Source organism: Microcebus murinus, chromosome 26 (genome assembly GCF_040939455.1).
Source record: "Microcebus murinus isolate Inina chromosome 26, M.murinus_Inina_mat1.0, whole genome shotgun sequence".
In the NCBI taxonomy this organism is placed as follows: domain Eukaryota; kingdom Metazoa; phylum Chordata; class Mammalia; order Primates; family Cheirogaleidae; genus Microcebus; species Microcebus murinus.
The window spans coordinates 8,049,063-8,075,930 of NC_134129.1; the positions used below are offsets into that span (position 1 = coordinate 8,049,063).

Sequence of the window (26,868 nt, forward strand, 5' to 3'; positions counted from 1 at the left end):
TGAGTAGGAAATAGAAGTGAAGAACTAATGAAAGATCATAAATGAATGCCCAGCCTTATGGGTAGATGATGGTAGTGTGATATGAACATCTATGAATCAATCATGAACAAAGCAGTCCCTCTGCTGTTTCTGTTACATTAACTAAAAATCTATGTCACTGAAACATTTGCATTAAGGAATCACAGAGTTCTCTATAATGTAAATATTGGATGAGCTGGGTGACACTTTAAAACTGTTCATTATTATTAACCATTGAGCTCAGACAATATGTTATTAAACAATCATCTTGTAACACTTAGTACTATGGATAGCTAATTGTCATGGTAGAGTGGGTTTGGAGAAGGGTCAGAATTGCTTTTTTAATTATATTTGAATGCAGAAGAGCCTTTTGCTTGCCAATATGAAAGACAGATGTAAATGGGAAAAGCCCCAAAGGATCTTGACTTAGAATAAGTCAGATGCAACTATTTATAATATATATTTATATAATCCATTTATTAATATAATGATTAATTGCCTAGGAAAAAATCCAGCAGACGAGGTAGGAAGCCCCAAATCTCCATCCTGTAATAGTCTCAAAGAATTGGGACACAAAAGACCCAGACTCTTTGGAAGATGCAGAACACGTATAGGCAACATTAGGACAGACCTCAGACTGCTAGTGTATTTTAATCAGTCAGTGAGATCTTTGTTTGTTTGTTTTCTGTTGGTTTAAGTTTCAAATACTTTTGAGTGTTATAAGTATTTCTTAACTAAAAAGAGTTATGAAATTTAAAATGAAGGGAAAAGTTAAGTTATATAATGATTTTCAGAATCAGAGCTTCACAAATCCAGCTCTGGCAGCTCTAAATCTGAGAAGTACAGACATTGGGCTGAACAGCTGCTGCTGAACTTGCTGCGGGCTTGTACTTTATAACATGTTTAAGTCAGGCAATGGGAAATGGATTTGTCAGGGTGAAAATGGTAGCTGGATTACACACAGAAGAGGAAGGGAAATGCTTACTTTTGCTTCCTTACTGGGCAAATTTCAGCAACATTGACTCTCAAGTGATTAGGACCAGAATAGATTAGGTCTGGCATTTCTATAATGGTTGCTTCCAAAGCTCAGCTGTTTAAAATTTTGATAGAAATTTAGACATTAAAAAGTAAATGTTGGAAGAAAATATACTCTAGACTAGAATATGAAGCAAAAACCTTATATATCAGGTTTCATCTTTTGCTTTTATTCTCAAAGATACCTGAAACATATCTCCTCTCTAGAAGCTTTTCCTACCCCCCTATTTAAAGAATTTGCAGGTACACCTTTCTGTTTAATCATACATCTGATGTAAGAGCCCAGTGATAAATCTCATGTATGTGGGAATAACTAAGCTAGTTAAAAACAGGTCTTGCCTTTGCTTCTGCTATATTCAGAGATTGTTAGGTCTTTATTGTAATGCCAAATTTGGCTTCAGTTGGTGCTTGAAACATTGGGGGATTGAAAATAAAGTATTGGATTTGAAACATGAATATGGAAATACAAAGACCTTGTGTATGTGCATGTGTGTGTGTTTGAACATAAGTCTATGAATGCAAATAAATGCATTTGCAAACAAAATATGACATGATGATACATAAAAGGTAATCAATTTGTGATTCGGGGCCCTTTCATTAATTTATGCATTATAAAGTAAATTACATAAAACATCTTAAAATTATCTTTATTCTATGGAAACAGATAAGAAAAAAGCAACAAAAATATGATGAATTTAAATTCAAAGCAAGTATAAATTCATTCTTCTTTCACCATAAGTGGCATTTATATGATAGTCAACAAAGTCAAACGTCAAGTTGAATGTCACAGCTTTTCAAAGATAAACTTGTTCTTTAAGATAACTTGTTCTTTAAAATTTTGAATGAGGCTAAAGTAAGATGCCCTATATGTTCTTTTGTCTTATCTGTAAGACTGGAAATTCACTATCACTTAAACTTGTACCAGGATTTATTTTTTAAAAACTTAATGATTTATCTTTTACTATGAGTTTATTTATAAAACTTTGTCATTTTGAGAGGTTAATATTTTAATGTAAATTTAGTGCTAAAAGCAGCATCTATAGTGGTGTCCATTCATTATATAGACTTCATCTAATTTCAAATATACTATATTTTAAACTTTAAAAAACTTTTTTGGAATGATCTATATTTTTGTCTCATTGCAAATAGTAAATTACAGCTACATTTTGAATAAATATGAGGTATAGACAAAAAGAAAATATTTTTACTCATGAAAAATAATACATCAATAAATTTTTAAATGCTAGCTAAAATAATAAAAAGAACTGAAAATCATAGAAGAGTAAAGCTGAATGTTAACAAAATCAGTAGTCCAAAATAAGGCAGAAAAGGGGAAATGCAGGAATAAGAAAAAAGAGGGTGAAAAACAAGATAATATAATAGTAGACTTAAATGCAACTATATCAATAATTATATTAAATAAAAATTGGCTTAACTCTACAATTATAAAGTGCAGATTATTAGAGTGTAACTAATAAAAAGCAAAACACAATTTTATTTTGAAATACAATTTACTCAAAATAAGTGAATATTCAGAAAAAATGAATAACATACTGTTTACAAAATCACATTTTAAATATATAGATAGATTGAAAATAAAAAGATGAATAAATACATACCAAGCATAAAGAAAGCATAAGAAGGATTACAATGATTATAATTAATATTCAATAAAAATAAAATTAAGGAATATCAGTAAAAAGATAGGAATATATTTCAAAATGATAAAATTGTTAACTCCTTAAAAAGACATAATAATAAGTATGTAATACAAAAAGAAAGCCTCCAAAAGCATAAGTAAAATTTGACGGAATTAATAAGAAAAGAGATAAATCTACAATCAATACAAGAAACATTTAAAATAATTCTCTAAGTAATTAATAAAGCAAGTAGATGGGAAATCAGTACAAATATAGACTTGAATAATACCATAAACCAACTGGATCTAGTTGGCATCTATAGAATGCCACACTAACAGAATAATACACATTCCCTGCAAGTATAGACCAAGATAGACCACATGCTATACCATAAAATAAGTCTCAATACATTTTAAAAGATTGCTGTCATACTATCTTTTAATCACAATGGAATTAAATTTGAAATCAATAATACCGCCTCTATTTAACATTTTACTAGATCTCGAATATATTGCAATAAGGCAAGAAAGATAAATAAAAAGCAAATAGATTTGAAAGGAAAAAGATAATTGTCTTTTTTGTGGATGGCATCTTATAAAATATGCAAAGCAACTACTAAAATTAGTAACTGACATTAACAAAATATTAGAGTTCTCCAGGGAAACAGAATCCATTTTATATATATATATATACATATTATATATAAAATATATACAATATGTAAATATATAATATATTTATATATATAATATATATTATATATATATATTCAGTTGACTCTTGAACACCACCAGTTTGAGGGTTTGAACTGCATGAATCCACTTATACTCAGATTTTCTTCTGCCTCTGCTGCCCTGAGACACCAAGACCAACCCCTCTTCCTCTCCCTTCTCATCCTACTCAACGTCAAGATGGCAAGGATGAAGACTTTTATGATGATATGCTTCCACTTAATGAGTAGTAAAAATATTTTTTCTTCCTTATTATTTTCTTTATAACATTTTATTTTCTCAATTTACTTTATTATAAGAGTAGAGTATATAGGACATATAACATGCAAAATATGTCTTGATCTACTGTTTATGTTATTGGTAAGGCTTCTACTCAACCGAAAGCTGGGCTACAGTAGTTCAGATTTTGGGAGTCAAAAGTTCTATGCAGACTTTCGACTGTGTGGGGGTCAGCACCCTTAACCCCATGTAATTCACTGCTCCTGGTGGTATAATTCCATCAAAGTCTGAAGGCCTGAGAACCAAGAGCCTCTATGTCCAAGGACAGGAAAAGATGGATGTCTCAGCCCAAAAAGAGAGACTGAATTCACCCTTCCTCCTACTCTTTGTTCTGTGCATGTCCTCAATGGATTGGATAATGCCCACTCACATTGGTGAGGGTGATCGATCCTCTTTACTCAGTCTACCAATTCAAATATTGATCTCTTCTGGAAGCATCTCCATAGACACACTCAGAAATAATGTTTTACCAGCTATCTCATGATCCTTTGGCCCAGTCAAGTTGACATATAAAATTAACCATCATAATTTTGTAAATCTAAGGGTAAAATAACAAAATAGATTGTGCTTTAATATACTAGCTGCAAATGATGGAGAAATAAATTTTTTAAAGAGCTATTGATAATTTTATGAGAAAACAAAATCGTTAAGCATAAGTTTAACAAAAGATGTGTAAGACATTTTCACTGGAAACTATAGAATATTGTTGCGAGAAATAAAATAAATGGAGACATATCTTGTTAATAAATTGGAAAACACATATTAAGAGGTTTGGTGTTCTGAAATTTATCTGTAAGTATAATATTATTACAATCCTGATTAACATGTCAGCAGGCTTATTTGTAGAATTGATAAGCTGATTTTATACTTCAGATGGAATTGAAAATGAACTTGATGAAACAAAGCATTTTTTTTTTAAAGAGCAATGTAGGAGGATTTATTCTAACCAACTTCAAGATTTTCTTAAAGTTACTGTAATCAAGACAACGTGCTACTGATGAAAGGGTACATGTATAGATCAATGGAACAAAATTGAGAGTACACATTTAGTCCCAAATAGCTGTGGCATTTTCTTTAATGTCTTGGTCTCTGATAGGCACTCTGATAGTTCATCCATATTAACAGAGGAAAGTGAAGGACAAGGGTCGGATGCAGGTACTGGGTAGGAATGGCCATGGGGACTTGTATAAGGTTTCTTCTGACTGCCTTTATTTCTGAGAAATAAGTAGAGAGAGCAGCTACTAAGAGGGTGAACAAATACAGGAACAGAGAAATTTGAAATAGCCTCCTAGAAGAAGGAAGGTGAAATGTGAAGGAATATGAAAATGTGTTCTGTTCCTGGGCATCATTAAAGATTCACGTGAGTCCATCTTAAATTAAAAATGACATTGATCAGCATGGCTTTGTGTCCTTTTCACAGGCATATTCAAATTCACAAGTACAGGATAAAATAAAAGAGATTGGTTAGGTTGGTGGGGACATTAATAGATAAAGTGACAAAGGTGAAAAATGAGTTGAGTATGTTTCATAAAAACTAATAGTGTGGAAAGGGACAGTGGAAAGGTGGCAGGAGAAATGGATTTTAGAAACTTTAGGGTTGGAAAGTTGATGAAGTCAGGACACCAAGAGAAAGTAAGATGGGATTTTAAGCAGGTGGAAGTTGTAGAATGGGATGTTTAAAATTGAGACCGTGGAGTTTACTGCTATTGATAATTACAAAGTTTAATTGGATTATGGGAATTATTATTTGATTATGGAAAATATTGGCTGAGGTAGTTAAAGAACAGAATCATTATTGAAAATGAGGTCAAGAGACTGGGGGTTTTAGAAGGCTTGTGTACATGGATATTTTAATTACCAAGAATTATTATAGGAATAGTGTTGAAAATAATGATAATGACGGAAGAGCTAAAATCTTCAAGGGATGAAAGGGAGCCTCAAGGAAGTAAATTGGCTGTATAGTTTGATAACATGAGATTTGATGATGAGAATTTTAGGGAGAAGAACGTGAGTGTTCTGTTATTGCTGTATAAGAAATCTTCCAAAAGTTAATTGATCAAAACCACTGCAGTCAGGCATTTTGTTTACAAATGTGCAATTTAGGCAGAACATAGTGTGAACAGTTAACTTCTGTTCCATGGCATGTCGGTTGAGGCAACTCAAAGTCTGAAGGCTTGAACTCTGAAGATTCACCCACATTTTTGTAGGTTGATTCTAGTCGTTGAATGTGGCCTTAGCTGGGGTTATAAACTAAAATGCTTATATGTAGCCTTTTCTATTTTAAAAATGTCTTTATTTTTTATTTTGTTTTAGACAGAAAGTCTCTTTTTTTGCCCAGGCTGGAGTACAGTGGTGTGATCATAGCTCACTGTGATCTCCAACTTCTGGGCTCAGGTGATCTTCCTGCCTCAGCCTCCAGAGTAGCTGGGACTACAGGTACTCACCAGCACATCCTGATTGTTTTTTTTTTTTTTTTTTTGTAGAGGCAGTGGTGTCGCTGTGTTGCCCAGGCTGGTCTCAAGCTTCTAGGCTCAAACTGTCCTCCAACTGTCCTCCAACCTTAGCCTCCCAAAATGCTGGGAGTGTGAGCCACCACACCAGGCCTCATGTAACCTTTTCCTGGGCCACTTGAATTGCTTCAGGATGTTGACTAGATTCCAAGAACATGTGTCACAAGAAGCTTAGGTAGAAGCTACGTGACCTTTTATACCTAGAATATAAGTTACACACTGTCGTTTCCGCTCTACTCACAGGCCTGCCTAGATCCAAGGGGCAGGGACATGGATTCCATCTATTGATGAGAAGGATGTCACCATCATATTGTAAGGAAAGGATGTAGAATGGAAGATCTGTGGTGGCCATTGTGGAAAATAAAATATGCCGCAGGGAGAATGGTCTGTAAAGTATGTGTGATAAAAAACAAGGGCACACTCAACTGATTTAGAATCCCAGTGGTAGACAGGCTTGTGAGAGAGAAACCAACTACCACTGGGCAGTTAGTGTCAGCAGGAGAAAATCATGTGTTTGTTGGAGAAAAAAGATAAAGCAAATAAGCAACAAGATTGAGGATAAGGAAGAATTTGCTGATAATTTGAAGTAGACCACAGTAGGTTTTCAGGAGTTATGGAAGTGAGGAAAACAGGTCCAAAAAGAAGGGCATGCACAGAGATAAAGAGAGAAGATGGTTCAAAAGATGAGGATAAAATAGGAGGTAAAGTGCGATGACGTGTAAAGAAAGCACTTACCATACGGCTGGCATATAGTAGGTATTCAATAAATGTCAGGTAGTGATTTTATTATATGGATAAATATAAAAAGTGGTGGAGCCTCAGATATCTTTCAAACCACAAAAATGTGAAATGTTTGAAAGTACTTAGAAATCATTGGAAATACACCATTATAAAATGTAATCCATCTGAATGAGGAATAATTCCATTTTCATCTTTAAACACTCAATAGAGCTGAGGCTGAGGAATAATACATAAAAAATAAAAACTGCCTACTATTTGTATGCTTACATAAATGAAAATATATCAAGAATATTGGGTTGCTTCTTAAGAACCACATTTGTAACTTCTTATTACTTTAGACGAGGGCCCTAAAATGTGGGTAGAGGAAACACATATGACATAAATCATCAAAATAAGTTCTCCCAAATGTCATATTTTCTAACCACAAATTACTCAATTGTCAAAACCACATAACAAGTTGAGATTCCCTCTTTCTCTGCAGGCTAAGAGCCAAGTCTGCATGGCATGTTTAATCATAGGCCTACAGGCTGTCAATTCTGGTAAAGCCATCAGCACATCTGACTTTTGAAAAGTCGGTTATTTTTTTTCCAGATTTTTCCAACAGATTAATTTTTAATATCTGCATCTATGATTAATTTTTTAAAACTCAGGTGCATTCATTTATGTTTCATGTTCATGATGTCTTGATTGGTATTTAATGATTCATTATAAGATCAGTATAAAACACTACAGCCTTTATATTTAAAATGTCTATTAAATTAAAATATTTAATAGTTCTGTCATATTTATTTCCTTATTATTTTTTTCTGTCTGCACCGCTATCACTAGCAATGTCCTGCTTAATGATATGTTAAATACTCAATAACTACCATTAATGATGGATATAGTCATTTTGACTCAACCTGTCCACTCTTCATCTGTAAGTGATCATTTCCTCCCATATTTAATGAAAAATATCACTTCATTCAAGCAGACTATCATGACTCCCTTTCCCTTTCCCGCGGTTGAGTAGCACTCTTATTTCTTATTCCCATAAATCCCACTTGGAGCACCTATCAAACTTCGATCTTTTTACCCTTGCACCTTCCTCTAAATAGCACATGCCTGACACATAGCACTCAATAAACTTTGAACATTTTTACAATTAATTATCACATGTTTTCAGTTCTCTGCTGGTTATATTCTAGTATACCGCTCTATCTTCTATTCGCATGGCACCCTACAGTGTGTTTTTGTTTAGGATTGGGAAATAAAAACCTTATATAAATAATTTTTATATAGCAGGCGTTGCTAAAAAACCAAAGTATCAGTCTGAGATATGGAGTGATGTAATATGAATAGAATTACTCATTGACTAAAAAATGTCACATAAATTACGATATCTGCAAAACTTAACAAAACTTTTCTTATAGAACTTGAAATTAAGTTACCTCTTTCTGAGATTATAAGTTTCTATAGAATTGGAGACATACATTGGACACATAGAAGGATTCTGTCATATTGAGATATTTACACACATATACAAACATACATACACCATGTTTTACAGCATAAGGTAAAATTTTTAGAGGTCAATATTTTACAAAATTCATTTGATATAGTTACATTGATGAAAATCTTACTATTACCATACAGATATTAAGATATAAAAATTGATCACCTGCAACTGGTCATCACAGAAATAACACCTGTTATTTATTTTTTAATACTAATCTGTTAAATTATGCTCAGGAGGTGTTCTTGGCATACCATTGAGAGTTCAAAGACCTCTTGTAAAAATAATGCTTTAAAAGGTATAATTTAATAAATACCATACCAAATAAACCACCACCCTTACACCTCTCCACCCCATGTTTCTTTGAGTAATGCTGCATTAGTCTGGTCCAGCTGCCATAACCATAGACTGGGGTACTTAAGTAGCAGAAATTTATTAGTCACAGTTCTGGAGGCTGTCAGGCAATTTATTTCTTGATGTGGGCTATCTTCCTGGCTTGCAGCAAGCTGCTTTCTTGCTGTGTCCTCACATGATCTTTCCTTGGTAGATACACTTGAAGAGAGAGAGAGAGAGAGAGAGAGAGAGAGAGAGAGAGAGAGAGATCTACTTCTTATAAGGGCACTAATACCACCATAAGTGCCCAACCCTCATGACCTAATCTAACCATCACTGCCTCCCTAATTACTTCTTCTATATATGAATTTGGGGAAGAAATAACCATTCTATGTCTGGTCCATGACAAAAATTCTGCCTTTATTATCAGTGTGTTAAGTTTCATGCTGTAAAATGTAAGTCACTGTAGTAGGCTCATATTGTAAAAATGTTTTCAAAAAAGAGAGAAACATAAAACCTGAGGTTCTAAAGCTTACATATGCTTTTATTAACTTCTATCAGCTGTAATTTGTAAGTTACTCATTTCTTGTTGAGTGAATAAATTATTTCTTAAATTATTTTCCAAAAATTGTGATAATATGCTAGATAATTTATGAGAAAATTAATATTTTCTACACCCTTCTGAAGCCCACAAAGACAAAGAAAATCTATTTTTTTGCATTTCTAAGGTCTGAGGAAGGAAAAATTAACATGAATTTTTTCAGCCTTATAAATGTCTATGCTGGTTTGTACTAATAAGATAAAACTAACCTTTAGAAAGATATGCTCTTAAAGTTTTAAATTCTAATGATATAAACAGTTTGAATTTATTTATACCAATTCTAAGCTTATTTTTAGAAATGCCTGTAGTGTGATGACCACCTGAGGCTGGATGGGATAACTTTAGGAAAGACTATTGTGAGACACTTGGGGTAACATTAACAATGGAAGAGGTAAAGGCTAACAAAACAAAACAAAAATGTTTCAGTGGCATCTGGTTCTAAGAAGTTTATTTTTGTCTCAAAAATGAGTTAGTATACTTTTGGAAACAATTTAATAATATATTTGACAGAGCATGATATTGGAATTAGGGGCAAAAATTCTAGTCTTGAATTTCTATGTGACCTTAGGCAGGTTATTTTATCTCTTTGTGTCTTAATTAAACAATTAAAAGTCCTACAATTTCTTTCTTAATTCAGATTATAGATCATCTTTGTAAAACCTTATATTCTCATTAAAGTGTTAGTATGGTTCCTTCAATGGATAAACAAAGGCGGATCAGTGGAATTACTGCTAAGCATTAAATACAAGCCTAGCATGTGTGTGGATTACATCAGGCATGTGACAGTCACCTCGATGGTCATTTCCGGTTATACAGTCCTGTGACTGTAAGATATAACTCTATTTTAAATTGAAGCAAACAGACATAGAGGCAGCTAAAATTCAATGACCATTGGCATATTAATCAGAATAATCATCATAGCAGTTTAAAAGAGCTATCATTTATTGAGTGATTAATCTCTGCAGTCAGACATTTATGTGTGTGTTTGTGTGTGTGTATATATATCTGTGTGTGTGTGTGTGTATATATATATATATATATATATATATATATTCCAGTAAAGTCTTACAAATATTCCATAAAAGAGGTATAATTTTATGGATAAGGAAATGTCAAGGGTCATATAGATAAAATGTAAAATTGCTAAGATATGAACTCAAGTCTATGTGACCTTGAAGTCTTATGATCCTATAACCAAAGAGGAGATGGTGTTTGGTCACATGCACTGGAAGAGTTAGAAACAGACACTATGGAGAACACAATTATGAGGGAAAAAGTAGGGAATAAATGTGTTGCTAATAACAGTCAGATCATCTGAAATTGCATAGGATAGACGCGAAATGTCTTCCACGATGCTCAATGCTTAAGAAATGTTAACTGCAAATTACATTGAGAAGGCTTGGCTGTTTTACAGGATATACCTGCACTGAACTCCCATATTGTTCACTTACTGCTTTTAAGAATTTGGCCATGTTGCTTAGCCTTGTACCTGTGAAATAGAAATATTAATACTGCTCACTTCATATTATTATTATGCTAATATAGTGATCTAAATCTGTGCAGAGCTTTACTCACTGACTAGCACTAGTGAACATGCTGAATAAAAGTCAGTTTGTTTTATTAGTGTGGCTACTGTTATAATTATCTTCCTGTCATGTGGTCACAAAAGAGGGAATATTCTGAGAAATGGTTGCAGAATAGTAATATTAAAATAACAATGGAAAAGGATAACTTTTAAAATATTATCTCATTTGGGTTAAGATATAACTTGATAGTCTAAGTTTCCATATTATGAAGTCAGGACACTGTTTTATAACCATCCCTGAGATCAGTCTTTTAAAGTTATTGTTTTTCTGGTTTTCTTTTCTTCCTGCTCTGGCTTCTGAATAAAAGCCAAGACCCATCCTGGTTTTGAAATTGAGATTGCCAGATAGCTAGGACATAAATATAAACACTGGGAATGATTGAATAATTCTATAGCATTGATCATATTGGACAGAAATGAATAAATAAGTTAACTAAATATAAATAAATAATATAGGATACTATGAAATATATTTGAGAATTTACCTGGGTGAAGCTTTCAGAAATAAGGTATGTTATTAAAGGACAATATTTAACAAATTAATTTGAGTATGAATTTCTCATTCTGTGAATAAAGAATTATGCCCCTAAATGTTGACATCTGAAATTGTTTAATTCAGACACAGTAGGACATTTGCATACTGAAAATTAGAGACAAATACATGGCAGCTTTTACCAAATGAATTGCATTAGCCAGTTGGTTTATAGATTTTCTATTCAAAAGAGTAACATTTCATAGATATGGATTGAACATTTGTAAAATGTCTTGATTCATATTAATTCTCAATGTACAATTTGAAGATAACTGGTTTAGAACAACTGTATGTCCAATATGTTCTCTATACTTCCTATATTGCACCTATATTCATAGCTACAAATATGCTACTGCAAGTAGACTTTCTTACAGTCAAAAGACAAATTTTAACATTTCTTTTTTTTTTAAGGCAAATAATAGTGTTCAAACACTTGCTACAGATTATCTATCTATGCTTTAAAAAGAGCTACATTGTTAATGTTTGCATTAAACAGAAATTATCAACAATCTGGTAGTGATTCTCTCAATTTTCTAAGGAATAGGGTTTCCCTGTTGGTGTAGTTTTTGCTTTAAAAGGAAAAAATGTAATCACTAACACCTTTATAATACATGTAATGGCATACATATAATGCATATGTACAATGCTTTATTCTTTATTTCATACAGTCCATATTTAATCTGTACGTTTTCATCTCATCAGAAGGGACATAATTTTGTTGCAAAGGCAGTATTTTATTCTGAGTTAATGAACTAAAATTGAATGCCCAATGTGATAATGAGAAAGATTCATGACAGAAAACACTATTTCTACATTATCAACCAAGGCCAATACACTGAGCCAGACCTTGCATATCCTTTTATAACAAATGTTGTGTTGGTTGCCTTTGTCCCTACATGAAAGTTTTATTGCATTATCCAGAACATATTCACTTCATGATTCATAGCTGGACTTATTTTATGACCTTACAGAAATGAGTTAACTATACCAGACTTCACTACCTGATTCTAGAAATAATAGATACTTCAAATCAAATATACAGGGCATTAAGCTTTTCTTTCAATTACAGTATAAATCATCCAGCTTATATTTAAACTGTGCATCCCTCCTATCAAGGCAATAAACATTCATACTAACACAAATGTTGTTCATAAAAGCACATGGATTGACCTGTCCAAAATGAGGAAAAACTATATAGACTGATACAAAATTATCTCATGAATATTTAGTTTATATTTTTCATTATGTTCAATATGAAACAAAGTGAAAAGCTTTAATGTTATTGGAGTGAATCAATTTACACACAAAAATTTTTGTAGCTTTTGATGAGAGAAAACTATAAGTGGTGTACTTGGGTATTTTTTAATTTAGAGAAAATAATATATGCTGTATTATGAATAAGCAAATACTAAATTGTAGATGGACAATTAACCAATGAAAATATGCTGAAAAAATTGCAAGGCATAGTGTTAAGGTTTTAGTGGTCTAAAAATTATTTAAACATCCATTTTCTTAATATTTTATGATCCAGACAAAAAAAGTTTGAGAGTAGAGAACATACAATGCCTAATTCAAACACTGTTTATAGTACCTTTTCCTAGTCTTTCTATTTGTTCTTTATAAATCTATTCATTCAACAACATAAATGCTCCCTTACAGCTCCCAAATCTTTATCTAATTAAAATTTTGGTGAAGTGGAAATATGCAACCAAAAAGTAAAAATGCTTTGCACATGCACATCATTTGTTAGAGAATAATTTATAAATAAATAATAATCAAATCAATGTGCTTCAATTGATCATGATAAACATTCTGTCCAACATTATTTGGAGATTATTTTCTAATTATGTATATTCTTTTCAGTATATTTTAAATTTTAAGTATTTTCTAACTTTGCTAGTCATGATAGTATAAGTTCCCATCTCAGGATTAAAGGAGGAAATGAAACTTGCTATATAATAAAGTTTTTTTTTTTTTTTTTGAGACAGAGTCTCACTTTGTTGCCCAGGCTAGAGTGAGTGCCGTGGCGTCAGCCTAGCTCACAGCAACCTCAAACTCCTGGGCTCAAGCAATCCTTCTGCCTCAGCCTCCCAAGTAGCTGGGACTACAGGCATGCGCCACCATGCCCGGCTAATTTTTTATATATATATCAGTTGGCCAATTAATTTCTTTGTATTTATAGTAGAGACGGGGTCTCGCTCTTGCTCAGGCTGGTTTTGAACTCCTGACCTTGAGCAATCCGCCCGCCTCAGCCTCCCAAGAGCTAGGATTACAGGCGTGAGCCACCGCGCCCGGCTAATAAAGTTTTACTAAGTAAAATAATCTGCTTTTCTCCGAACTCTAAAGGTGGTAATAATCTCTTCACTTTGAAATATGGGAAGGAAGTCAGTATAAGTGATCATTGACATACATGATAAGAATTCTATAAAAGATATGGATTTGAAATATAAAAATGTAAAAGCAATATAATCCTAAACAATTTCTAAAGTCACACCTCCTTATTTTGTTTATGATTGGAAGAAATTTTAGTACATGTGTATAATCTGTTACTGATCATCCACAATTTTGTTAAATCAGTATGTGTGTGTGTCATAAACAGTGGATACTATTTTTAAATTGTTGTTTTAAAATGGGTATGTCAATATTAAACACCATTAAACAATTAATGAATTTCTGCATATTTGCTAGACATATAAAGCGGTTGCCACACAGGGCTGAGTTTTTTAATGGCATAATGGTAATAAATGTATCTTAAGTATATTTGTATCTCCAGTGTATAGTACAGTTTATGACACAAAGTTCCTGTTTCATTACATGTTTTCAATGAATGAATATGTAACCAAATTAATTTTACTCTTCATTTATAAATATCATGTAATTTATTTGCATTTCTGTCAATATTTGTGTTATGTGGAGAGATCTAATATATTTATAAATAGTATTCTTTTTCTCTGATATTATATTCTAAGGTTAGAATTAGTCTTATTACTGTCAATCATTTAAACTTATATTTTAGTTAGCCAACAATTCTAGATTCTTAAATAGGATCTTTCTTCTGTTGCAATTATTCAAGAGGTATTGCCAATTTTTAGAGTTTCTAGTCTAAATTTATTTTAATTGTATCAATGTTTTAACATAATACCTATGTTTATATTAAGAAAACGTTTAAATATGAGGATAAAATACAATCATTGCTAAATTTTGATATAAATGATTATTTATAATACTTATTGGATTTGAAAAATGATATATTTTGAGTGTAGTCTTCTTATTTTGTGTTATGCTATTTTTCTTAATAAATACATCTTTAAACTTGGGCTAAACTATTTTCTGAGTACCTCATTTTGAAAAATCTATTAAAAAAGAAAGTTTGACATAGCTTATACCCAGTGATAATTCAAATATGATAGAGTTATGATAAAAATCTTGTTCATAGTGAGTTTCTGTCATTCTCAATAAAGCCTAATTAGATAAACCCAATAGTGTTTTTGAAGGTTAATTATATCTTGAACACCATAGACAATAACATTCTGTGCATTTTAAATTTAATTATTCAATTTATTTTTATATATATGAAATGTATATTATATATGAAAATAGCTATATATTTTAATTCTAATGGGGAGAATTGTAATATTCTAAATTACTAACTCAGCAATTTTCTATATTAATTTTTTAGAAAAATGTTCTCAGTAGTCATGTTCCTGAAGTGTTGTCTTTGATTTATAAAGTGAATATACTTAGGCATCCCAAGATTGATGGCTCTTTAAGGGTATATTGGAGACATTAAAAGTAATTTAATTGAAAGATATATTGGAGACATTAAAAGTAATTTAATTGAAAGTAGTGTGAAAATTCAGTCTAATTTGTCAGTTTAAAAAATTTGGGAAATTATGAGAACCCTTATAAAATTTCTAATCAGATTATACAAGTTTTCACAATTTTAACAAGTGAAAATTTTTATTCATTTGAATATTGATGTATTGATGACACGGTTTTCCTGTTTAGTTTTAAAAACTGTATTTTAATAGATATCATTAGCACCTTTATTCTTAGAATAATAAATATTAAAACTAGAGTTTAGTCAGTTGTGCAAAACTTCTAGTGAGTGTAAACTGCAATATATATTATTTTTTACCTGCCAGGAATTAATATTTAAATAATTCAGGTTTATCAGCTTTTGTTAAGCTTCTGCTATGTCATTTAGACCCTGAGAAGGACACAGAAATACTGTTTACACTAGTAAATACTGATGAATATCTCTTTAATACAAAGAACTATGCTATATGTGATGAAAATCAAATGGATAGTTTCTATTGTCCAGAAGGTTTACATGAGTTGGGGGAGGATGAGAATTCACATAAATAAAATTATGACCAAAAAATTGTTACCCGACATAATACAGATGCTGAATAAGTGGTTCAAAGGTCTAAAAGATGAGTAGGGAAAGAACATGCAATCTTGCAGATTAGCATATGCACTGTAAAAATGGTTGCATTTAAAATGAGCCTTGGCTCTTGAGAGCAGGAGTTTGAGACCAGCCTGGGCAACATAGTAAGATCCCATCTCCACAAAAGTCAAAGAAAACAAAAAACAAAAACTAACCAGTTTGGTGGTGTGTACTTATAGTCCCAGCTACTCTCAAGACTGAGGCTGGATGATCACTTGAGCCCAGGAGTTCGAGGTTACAGTGAACTATGATGGGGCCACTGAACTCCAGCTCAGGTAACAGACCAAATTTTGTAAACACAGAACATTTTGTAAACATCAGAATCTTATAATATTTGTGGAATTTATAGTTTTGAATGCTGTTTTATTAACTTTATTATATCATGGCCATTTCCCAACCTGATTATATATTCTTTAGGAGGATGATTTTAAATGGCTGCATAGTATTTTGTTTTCTGGCTATATCATACTGTTTGATTTTGAATATTTGATTATAAAATTAACATTGTATTAGTATATCATTCCAATAAATATAGTTGAACATCAAAAATAAAACTAAATATAAAATGAGTCATCAAGCACATATAGAAATAATTATTAAAAGTAGTCTCTTTCCCTCTAAGAAATTACCAAAACAATCTCATAAAACATGCTACTATAGGGTGCATTTTTTATCACCTACTCCTTGCTCCACTTAAATGGACTTGCGTAGTGTTATCCAAAAATTTAGGTAATATTCAGGCATGATATAGAACAAATTTGCTTCAGAAAATTCCTTTATTTTTGAATAAAACATATTGAGTTGAAATTTAGAGAAATTTTCCTGTTTACCTAAATAATGATTTGTTAAATATTGTCATGATTAAAGTATAAAAATCAATTTTGTTTCTATTGGTCATCACTTGTTTATTCTTTGTTTATTATTCCATCCATGAAGTGCAATGTAGCTTCATGGGTGCGAAGAACAATTTTTATTTTCTCACCACAATCGAAACGTGCCTTGTTACTTGACAGAAAGTGTGCACTCAAAAAAATAAATAAACAATACCCACAATGTCTTCCAAATCTCTTATGATGGAGTATAGGCTTTTTTTCTTAAAAAAAAAAAAAAATATATATATATATATATATATAAATTTATTTATGCTTCTTGTCTTTTTGCCAGGAATGTTTTTCCTGCAGTGTTCAAAGGCAGAGGAGAGGAGCTCCTCAAGTGTAGAGAATTCTATGTAGGCTGGTATTAATGGAGACAGTGAGTTTGGTAGGAGACTACATTTGAAGAATTTTTATATATTGTGTGGAAACTTGTGGGCTATGCTAGCATTTTTGTAATGAAAATAACTAGATTTTCCCAAAAAGGGAACATGGTCGAATGCTGCTGAGAAGTGTGTATAGTATCACTTCTCGGCCTTTTGGCTAAGATCGAGTGTAGTATCTGTTCTTATCAGTTTAATATAAAAATAATAAAAAAGTAAAAAATAAAAAAAAATAAGTGTGTATAGTAACTGCAATCTTGACAAACGTTTTTGTTGAGAGGTTTCAATGGAGTGAAGTGTGTCATCGTGTGATTTAGAACAAGAAACTATGTATGTATGGAAAAATAATTTAAGAAAATGTGTTCTGAAGGTGGAACAAAACTGGTAGCTACAAGAACTGGGATCAAGTGAGGTTGATAGATTTCTCGTTGTTTGTTTTGCTTTGTTTCTGAGTATGTCAAAAGGATTGTAGACACTAAAACGTTTCATCTCAGAGAGCAAAGAGGGTGTTTCTTATTCAAATAAAGCTATTTTTCTTTTATACAAGCCAGAGCATGATTTTATTTTAAATGAAAAAAAGGTAGAGAGAATGGGTGCAACCACATATAGGTTTGGAGATTTGATGGTAGGAAAGTGAGAATGCCCCTCTCTGATGACGTCTGTTTTCTCAACACAAGACAAATGATCGCATCAGCAGGTAGTAACAGAGAAAAGAGCTTGTAAGGAGTTTGAAAGGTATTATTCATGTAATACCTTTAAGACTCATAAAGGTAAGGCCACAGTCTATCTTGTTTACCTCTGTAACCCATTCCAAGGAGAGTTTCTGGCCCACCGTATCTGCTAAAAATGTTTTATCTACTTTTTGCTTGCATTTATATTATTTGCTGTTTCCAATGCTTCCATGGGAAGTTGAACAGCAGTGTTACATATGATATCATATGGAGTATTTAACTTAAAAGGCACTAATTAAAAAGAAGAGAAATGACTTCTGTTTCATGAATGATAAATGAATTCCAAATTCTCAGAACATGTGGATTGACACTTCATGTCTTTGAAAGCAAATAGCGTTTAAAGTGAGAATGGTTTTACTAAAAGGATAAAAGAAGAAAAATTGGATAACTGAGCTAAGTATGGTAATGGCTGCTACAGCAATCCTATTATAAGAAAAATAATATTTTAAATCTTCTCCTAATCATTTAACTACAGGAATGTCCCTAATACTATCAAAAGCTCTTCTTATCTCTCAAATAACTTCACATTCTCTCAGAATTTATAAGAGCATTAAGGCTTTCCTATCACTATAATTAGATCTACTGAAAAAAGTACCTTCTCATTTTTTGCCAATTCCTGATTATTCATGGTGATGGCAGAGAGCCTTAGCCTGGATTACTAAAACCTGAGATCACTTATAGCATATGGAAATTGGCCTCAATTCATTATGTTTCTCAAAAATTTCTGTTGAAATACAAGTTCACCTTTGAGCTTCAGCAAATGTGCATTGATGCTTGAATAAATACTCTTTAGTATATGTAGTGAGTTTGAAAATAGAAAAAAAAAATAGAGTTGATAACTTTATGTAAAGTAAGCCCTAAAAAGTATTCAAACTATCAGTTTGGTGGTTTCAAGTGGCCCATAGTTGGGGTATTAAAGTTGGGCTTTATTCGCCACAGCGAAAAATAAAATGAACATCTAGGAAATCCACAGAATAAAATGATTTACTTCATGAACATTTACTTACCTGATCAACAACTTAGAAATGTTAACAAAAATATCAGGGAACATTTTTTTATGTGATTCTAAAATAGTTCAGTTGGAATCTTCATGCTATATGCCATTCATTCATGCATGCATTTCATATCACTTTTTTTTTCCTTTTTTTTTATTTCGGCATATTATGGGGGTACAGATTTTAAGGTTTCAATAAATGCCCTTCCCTCCCTCCCCCCACAAGTCTGAGTCTCCAGCATGACCATCCCTCAGATGGTGTGCATATCACTCATTATGTATGTATATACCCGCCCCCCTCCCCCCTCCCACCTGCCCAATACCCAATTACTGTAGTACCTATGTGTCCACTTAGGTGCTATTCAGTTAATACCAGTTTGCTGGAGAATATATCTGGTGCTTGTTTTTCCATTCTTGGGATACTTCACTTTTGAACACTTATTTTGGTCAATCCCTGGCATAACTTTTGTAAATGCAAGCTGAATAAGACATGGTTTCTGCCCTTTATAGATCATTACAATTTCTGTAGTGTAAGTATGACTGATATTGGATAATATAGATAAATAGATAAAATAGATAAATTTTGAATCAATACGAATCTCAAAGAAAAGTTCTAAAATGGAGTAAAAATGCAAAACAAATGTGGAAAATCTGACTCTTCCAGTCAATATAATATGGATGATATACCAGTTTGTTTATGTGTTCTCCCCAATCTGACAGAATTTGTGAAGCTTTTAGCATCTACTCATTTATTTACTTGTTCAATAGCAAAATTTTGAGCACCTACTGTATACCATACCATTCTAGGAGTATATGGAATAATTTGCATTTCTTCAACATAGTTGCAGTAATTAATAATACAGTAAGTGAAATTGTACACAAAGCACTGCTTCAGTTTTAAATACACATAAATATTTGCCACTTATAATTTCTTATAAGCTCCTGTAGCATAAAAATCATTAAAAAATATGTACATTGCATACATGTTTAATTTAAATATTTTAAATAAATATTTAATGACCTGAATGAATACCCTGGTATTTATGATCCAGAAGCTTATGAAAAATTCTTAAAATTGCTACAAAGATTGTATTATCTGTAATCTGTGTATACTAGTCAAAATAATGACATGATTCACAAAACAAACACTGCATCTGTTCTGGGGAAAAGCTTAGTCTCTTATTTCTTTTGACAGTGTGCAGACCTGGGTTCTTCAAAGCCTCACCTCACAGCCAGAGCTGCAGCAAATGTCCACCTCACAGTTATACCCATGAGGAAGCTTCAACCTCTTGTGTCTGTGAAAAGGATTATTTCAGGAGTGAGTCTGATCCACCCACAATGGCATGCACAAGTAAGGAAACCCATGCATATTTGGTGATGCTAGTTTTCACCAGTCTGAAGAAACAGTATGATGGAGCCTGTTATAGTCTATTAGCAGTTCCCCCTAAAACAGGCATCATGTTTAATCCTCTCTATATAGTTTTCACCAAATTTCAATTTCCTTGAGTAAGCATTGAAAAATTTGAGTCTCTTTTATCACTCACTGTTAGAAACATCCATTCTTCCCTAACTTCAAATTCAACACTTGAAATGCAGATATAGAATTCTCCCTTTTATTTTGTGGCTTATTTTAGTGTTCATGAGAGACAAATACCACTTTGATAAATCCACTTCCCCATCCACATTAAACCTTTTTTTTTTCTTCTTCTTCTTCTTTCTATGCCTATTTCTGATCATATAATTATGCAGCAAATGGCACCTTTACCCTCTTGTTCTAACTTGCTCCACTAAACTGCAAAGGTCACTAAGAAGGTCATTTATAAAAGAAGACAAGGGACACTTCACGAATATTGAGAAGTAGGGGTGGCAAATCGGACATATGAGTCACATATAAACCAATTTTTAGCTAGGGTTTTTAAGCAGCTGCTATGTTTCTTGCTAGTGAGTGTCCTTAACTATTTTAGTAACATATTTGCTGATCATGTAATTAGAGTAGATGAATACTAAACATTCAATTCCAACATTTGCAGTTATGCAGAAACATCTCTCAATGCTTTTGGTACTATTGTTTTTCTAGTTTTCCATGTATTTCTGGGAATGTAGCATTTATGAATTTGTCTACTTGATGACAGTACTTTCAGAGTTGTCCAGAAGTCAAGTCTCTATAGCAAACCAATCAAAAACAGAAAATCAAAGGGAAGGAAACTGAATCCCTCCATCCTCATAATGTTCCATTTCCATAACCTGCCTTGTTTTACTATTTTAGGTCCCAATAAATTGTAATTGTTCTCTAATATGTTCACAAAAACTTTTCCAGCTCTAAATTTAACGAGATGATACAGATTTCTTGCTGTCAAATAATTGTAGATTGAAATTTCATCTGAATTTCAGAGTGTCAGCAAAGCATATTTTCTGAATTCCTCAAATCATTGCTATTAATTAACTTTACATTACTAAAGACCGTTCTTTTTATCCCAACACTGATGATTTTATGGATTAGATAATTATTAGTGAAAAACATTTCTTCTTTAAATGAATAAATGACATTATTATATATGCTTTAGGAAGGATATAAGTTAATAGAGTGGAGAATATAAAAACTATGAATGTAATGCATTTTAGTTGCAGTGGATTTAAACAATTATTTAGATTACTGAGAGAAACAGATTTCCCAAATTACAGGGAAAATGTTGGCTAGCTAATAGAGTGGCATATTAAAGAGAGAAAACATGTCTTCAATTATCTTTTAAATGTTATTGATTTTCTAATTAGTATTTTCTTTAAATGGTCCAGCCATGATCTTTCTTTTTCAGCATAAATGTGAGCCTCCCTTTCTGTAAATTTGTTAGATTTGGGAATTGGGGGAGGCTGTGCATTGGTGGCAAGGACTGCTAGCACTATTTTAGGACCGAAGCCCACAGGCAAGCTTTACATTTTCTGTCTGCAGATGTATGAATTTCTAATATTATGTTTGAAATGAATGCTAATTTGTATGCATTTATCAAAAAGACTATTGGGACTCATATACAAGATCTTTCTAATATGTAATCTGTGAGTGTGTGTGTCTGTTTTTAGTTGCATTCATAGTACCACAAATACTGCATATGATTCCCTTATGACTTGATTGATGTTCAGATGAAGATCTTGAACTTCACTTTGCCTTTGGCTCTTTGGAATTGAATTTATGGTTTCAACTCCTTTTAATATTTTTTTTCCTGGAACATATATAGTTTTTTAATCTGGAAAACAGAATTATATAAATCTGCAGAAAAAAAATCAAACAAAATTAAAACCCAAGATTCTAATGAATCTGCCTAAATCAAGGATTCTTCTCACAGTTCTAGTTTGGTTTGTATATTATATCTATTACCAAGGCAGTGGAATTTCATTACATGAATTTTTAGATGCATTTTAGCCTGAGCCTCTACATTTTATCTCTACTTTAGGGCTTTACTTAAGTTGGAGCTTCATTTTGACTTTAGAGGTGTATGTGTCCTCATCCAAATGTTGAGGAGCTGTTAGTTGAAGAGTCAGAAGAAAAGGAAAAGTCAGACTCTGATGCATTTTTATAGAGTTAGAGGAAAAGTACTAAATGTAAATATATCTCAGTTGGCAGAAAAAAAAAACACAGAAGTTTGACAACATTTTAAACTAGACTTATTTCAGCTATATTTTATCTTTTTCTCAGAAGTTCAGCCTGTAACTTTTGATCTCAAATTCCATTTTCTTTTATAACTTTCCACTATTAAATAAGCTAAAGCTTGTAGTAAACAATAATACTTGTATTTCCATCTTAAGTAAGTATTTCAACTTAAAAGTGACTACTTTATTTGAAGTGTGTGAGGCTGTAGTTGTGAAAAAATTCATGGGGTTCAACCATAAATATAATCAAGGAAGGGATTGTTTTGACAAAATGTCAACTCTTTAGTTAAGGAGTTCTTTCATTTAAATGACATTTGGTACAGCTAAATCTTAAATCCTAGGTACCTTTCCTAACATTTTAAAAATTACTCCTCAACAGTCCTGATTTAATAAATATTAGATAGAAATTATTGTTAATTTTTACATTTGGAACAGAAAATGCATATTAGGATAACAAGCTAGATCATCCGAAGTAGCTTAATTTATGCTTATAAATCATTCAACTACCATAATACTTTATTTTATTCCCTATAGGGAGGATTATATTAATATTAAGTTATCTCTGAGACAAATATAAATCTATTTTCTCTTTGAGAACATCTGACCATATATTAACAGGTGACTGAAGTTTTAACTCTAAATATCTAAGAACCTACTATAGAGGTAGACATTATATAATCAATTTGATTCTTTTTATTATGCTAATTATTAGGTTCAGGAATAGTTAAAATGATATGCAAGGAAGACATTGTTACCTTTTATCTGAGAAATTTTTTAAGCAATTCTAAGTGTAGATTTCATTACTCTAATTTTAATGGAAATATTCCAATGTATTGAAAGAAGATGATTCTGAATATAAAATATATTTTTAAAAGTACATCCAATTTCCATTAATATATATATAGAAAAATAAAGTATCTAAGAAATACTTCATGAAATTAGGAAAGTTACACTAATAATATTTTAAGATGTTATGATTCTATGAAAGTATTTGGGTTAAATCATTTCTTTCTCTATTGTGGTAGGTTATTGGAGATTGAAATTTGTTCTGCTAATCCTGCAAAATCTGAATACTTTCATTCTTCCTATTGTAGTGCTTTTGAGGGTTATTTTTAAAATAAGTGTTAGATTCTCAATTATCTAAAATTCACAACTTACAGAACCGTCATATAAAACAATATCAAATAATAGATGTTTTACTGCAGGTTGTAATGTTAACTACCTACTTAAAGCCTAGTGCTTTCTTGACATTTGAGAGAGTTTCAAACTCTATAGAAGGTTTTATCATGTAGATATGAAATCTATTTTGAAGTAAGCTAAAGAGATATTTTTACTTGCTGCAGAATTTGTAGTCAGGAGAGACACACTGAAAAATCCTATTTTTATCTGTGCTCATTTCTTAGTAGATACTTTATATTTACTCACAGATTTCAATGAGGAAATGTTCACTTCAATCCCCCAAAATTTAAATATAAAACTTTATCAAACATTAATTGTACGTACATTGGTTTGTTCCATAATTATTTACATACACTCTGAGCAAAATATCTGCTTTTACTGAACAAGTATTATAACAATGCCAAGATAAGTCATTTCATAGGGCATAAACCTCACTATTATTGTCCCTATAAAACTATGCTACATTTTTTCAAAGATAGTTACAAATTACGACTTAAAAGATAGATTGAAAATTTGTTTTTTTCTTTTCCTTCAGACCAGGGATTGGTGTGGTAAATGATGCCTAATTAATATCATCTTAAAATATGTTTTTCTCACTTTACTTTGCAAACCAGGACCCCCCTCCGCTCCTCGGAATGCCATCTCCAATGTTAATGAAACTAGTGTCTTTCTGGAATGGATTCCGCCTGCTGACACTGGTGGAAGGAAAGATGTATCATATTATATTGCATGCAAGAAGTGCAACTCCCATGCAGGGGTGTGTGAGGAGTGTGGCAGTAATGTCAGGTACCTCCCCCGGCAAAGCGGCTTGAAAAACACCTCTGTCATGATGGTGGATCTGCTCGCTCACACAAACTATACCTTTGAGATTGAGGCAGTGAATGGAGTGTCCGACTTGAGCCCGGGAGCCCGGCAGTCTGTGTCTGTAAATGTAACCACAAATCAAGCAGGTAAGTGTCACGCCCAACCAAATTGTGTATCTTAGGCTTAGCTTTCTCAACTATCTTCACAGCTGAGGGCCAAGTTGACAGAGATCTACCAGAGAACTTTCCAAACACCACAAGGTCAGAACTTTAAAGAATCACACATCTCAAAATGCTTTTGTAGTTTTAAACGTACAAAAGCTAAAACTCTCTTAGCAGATACATCCACAAAGAAAACAACAACAAAATGAGATGTTTAAGTTGAATTTTTTTCATTAAAATATGAAAAAATACTTCAAATCCATTTGCAGCAAAAATTTTTATCTCAAATAATTTCACACCATTCATTTTTATAGCTCAAATCTATATTTTTTTGTTGCTTTGTGTCCTTCAGTTTTTTTTTATTCATTAATTTAGCATATAATCAGGTAGGTTTTATTTACTTGTTTTCTTGTTTCCTTGACACCATTGCTGAATTTTCTTTACACATTATAATTGTCTTTTTAAAAATTATTTCTATTATTGTAAGAAGTGCATGAAATGAATTTTTCTTTGTTAATATCATCTATCAAAATTAGAATAACTAGGAAATATTATATAGCTACATGATAACACATCTATGTTTCATGTGGAAATCTTGGAATTATTGGGGAGTAATTATGAGGGAGTAGAGAATACAGTCCTGTTTCAGCTAGTAATTTCTCTAAACCTACCCCTCAAATATTAACTTTTAAGCAAATAAACATAGAAGAATTTTTTCTTATAAAATAAAAGCTAAAGATAAACTATGCCTGATTTAATAATTCAACCTACTATATGGCAAGAATCATTTCAAGCCTAAGAGTAATTTATAACATGTTTTTGTTTAACAGTAGGTATCCAGGAGGGGAAAGATAAAGGTATTAAAAAACCAAAAAAGTTGTAACTTTCCTTTATTACTTGTCCACAACTCTCATCTCAGTACCTCAGGTGGGCTATGGTCAGTGGGCACATCCTTGCCACCAATATTCACAATGAAATAAGATGCATTTGAATTAAATCAGACTTAACTTATATAATATTAGTGTAAGTTTATAGGTGTGGAATAATGGGGCCTATAAGGTAATGCTGTGGGTTATCAAGTCACAGCTCAAATAGTTTGAATTGATATATTAGGTAAACCAAGTGGTTATCTCTTAAGGATAAGAAAATGCATGGATTTGAGTTCATAGTTTCTTCAAATTGATAAAGCAGAGAGAAATATTCAAGATTAGCCTAGATACTGTAAGCATGTTAGTAATACAGTAAGAATCATTCTGGTAAATTGATGCCTCCCAATTTGTCCTTTTTGCTTAAGATTGCTTTTGCTATATGGTATCTTCTCTAGTTCCATACAAAGCATAGAATTATTTTTTCTAGATCTGCAAAAAAATGATGTTGGTATTTTAATAGGGATTGCACTGAATCTGCAGATCACTTTGGGTATAAACATTTTAACAATATTGATTCTGCCCATCCATGAGCATGGTATGGTTTTCCACCTGTTTACATCCTCTGCTATTTCTTTCCTCAGAGTTTCATAGTTCTACCTGCAGAGGTCATTAACCTCCTCAGTTAAATATATTCCTAGGTATCTCATTTTATTTGTTGCTATTGTGAAGGATATTCGGTTTGACTGTTGTTGGCATATAGGAATGCTAATTATTTCTGTACCTTGATTTTGTAACCTGAGACTTTGCTGAATTTATTTATCAATTCCAGTAGTCTCATGGCAGAATCCTTGGGATTTCTAGATATAAGATCATATTGTCAGCAAACAGCAATAGTTTGACCTCTTCGGCCCCATTTGGATGCCCTTGATTTCCTTCTTTTGTCTGATTGTTCTGGCTAAGACTTCCAGCACTATGTTGAACAAATGGTGATAGAGGGCAACCTTGTCTTCCATTTCTAAGCAGCAGTGCTTTCAATTTTTCCATCTTCAGTATGAAATTGGCTGTGAGTTTTTCATATATGGCTTTTATCATTTTTAGCTAAGTCCTGTCTATGCCTGTTTTGTTAAGCAGTCTTATTATAAAAGGGCACTGAATTTTGCCAAATGCTTTTTCTACATCTATTGAAAGGATCATATAATATAGTCTTTGTTTTTACTTCCCTTCATGTGTTGAAATATATTTATGATTTGTATATTTTGAACCATCCCTGCATCTCTGGGATG

The 26,868-nt window shown here is 32.1% G+C and overlaps 1 protein-coding gene and 1 pseudogene across 8 annotated transcripts in view; both read left to right on the plus strand.

Moving 5' to 3' along the window:
* The window catches only part of EPHA5 (EPH receptor A5), a 303,231-nt gene that overhangs the window by 143,569 nt on the left and 132,794 nt on the right, over positions 1–26,868 (plus strand). For 4 of the 8 annotated variants that reach the window (XM_075997884.1, XM_075997886.1, XM_075997885.1 and 1 more), the window contains exons 4-5: positions 20,126–20,281; positions 24,366–24,701. The exons of the other annotated variants lie outside the window; for them this stretch is intronic. In XM_075997884.1, coding sequence (XP_075853999.1) covers positions 20,126–20,281; positions 24,366–24,701 — 492 coding nt within the window. The remainder of the gene's footprint in view (positions 1–20,125; positions 20,282–24,365; positions 24,702–26,868) is intronic. 8 annotated transcript variants of the gene reach the window in all.
* LOC142864750 (uncharacterized) lies at positions 17,346–17,433 on the plus strand (annotated as a pseudogene).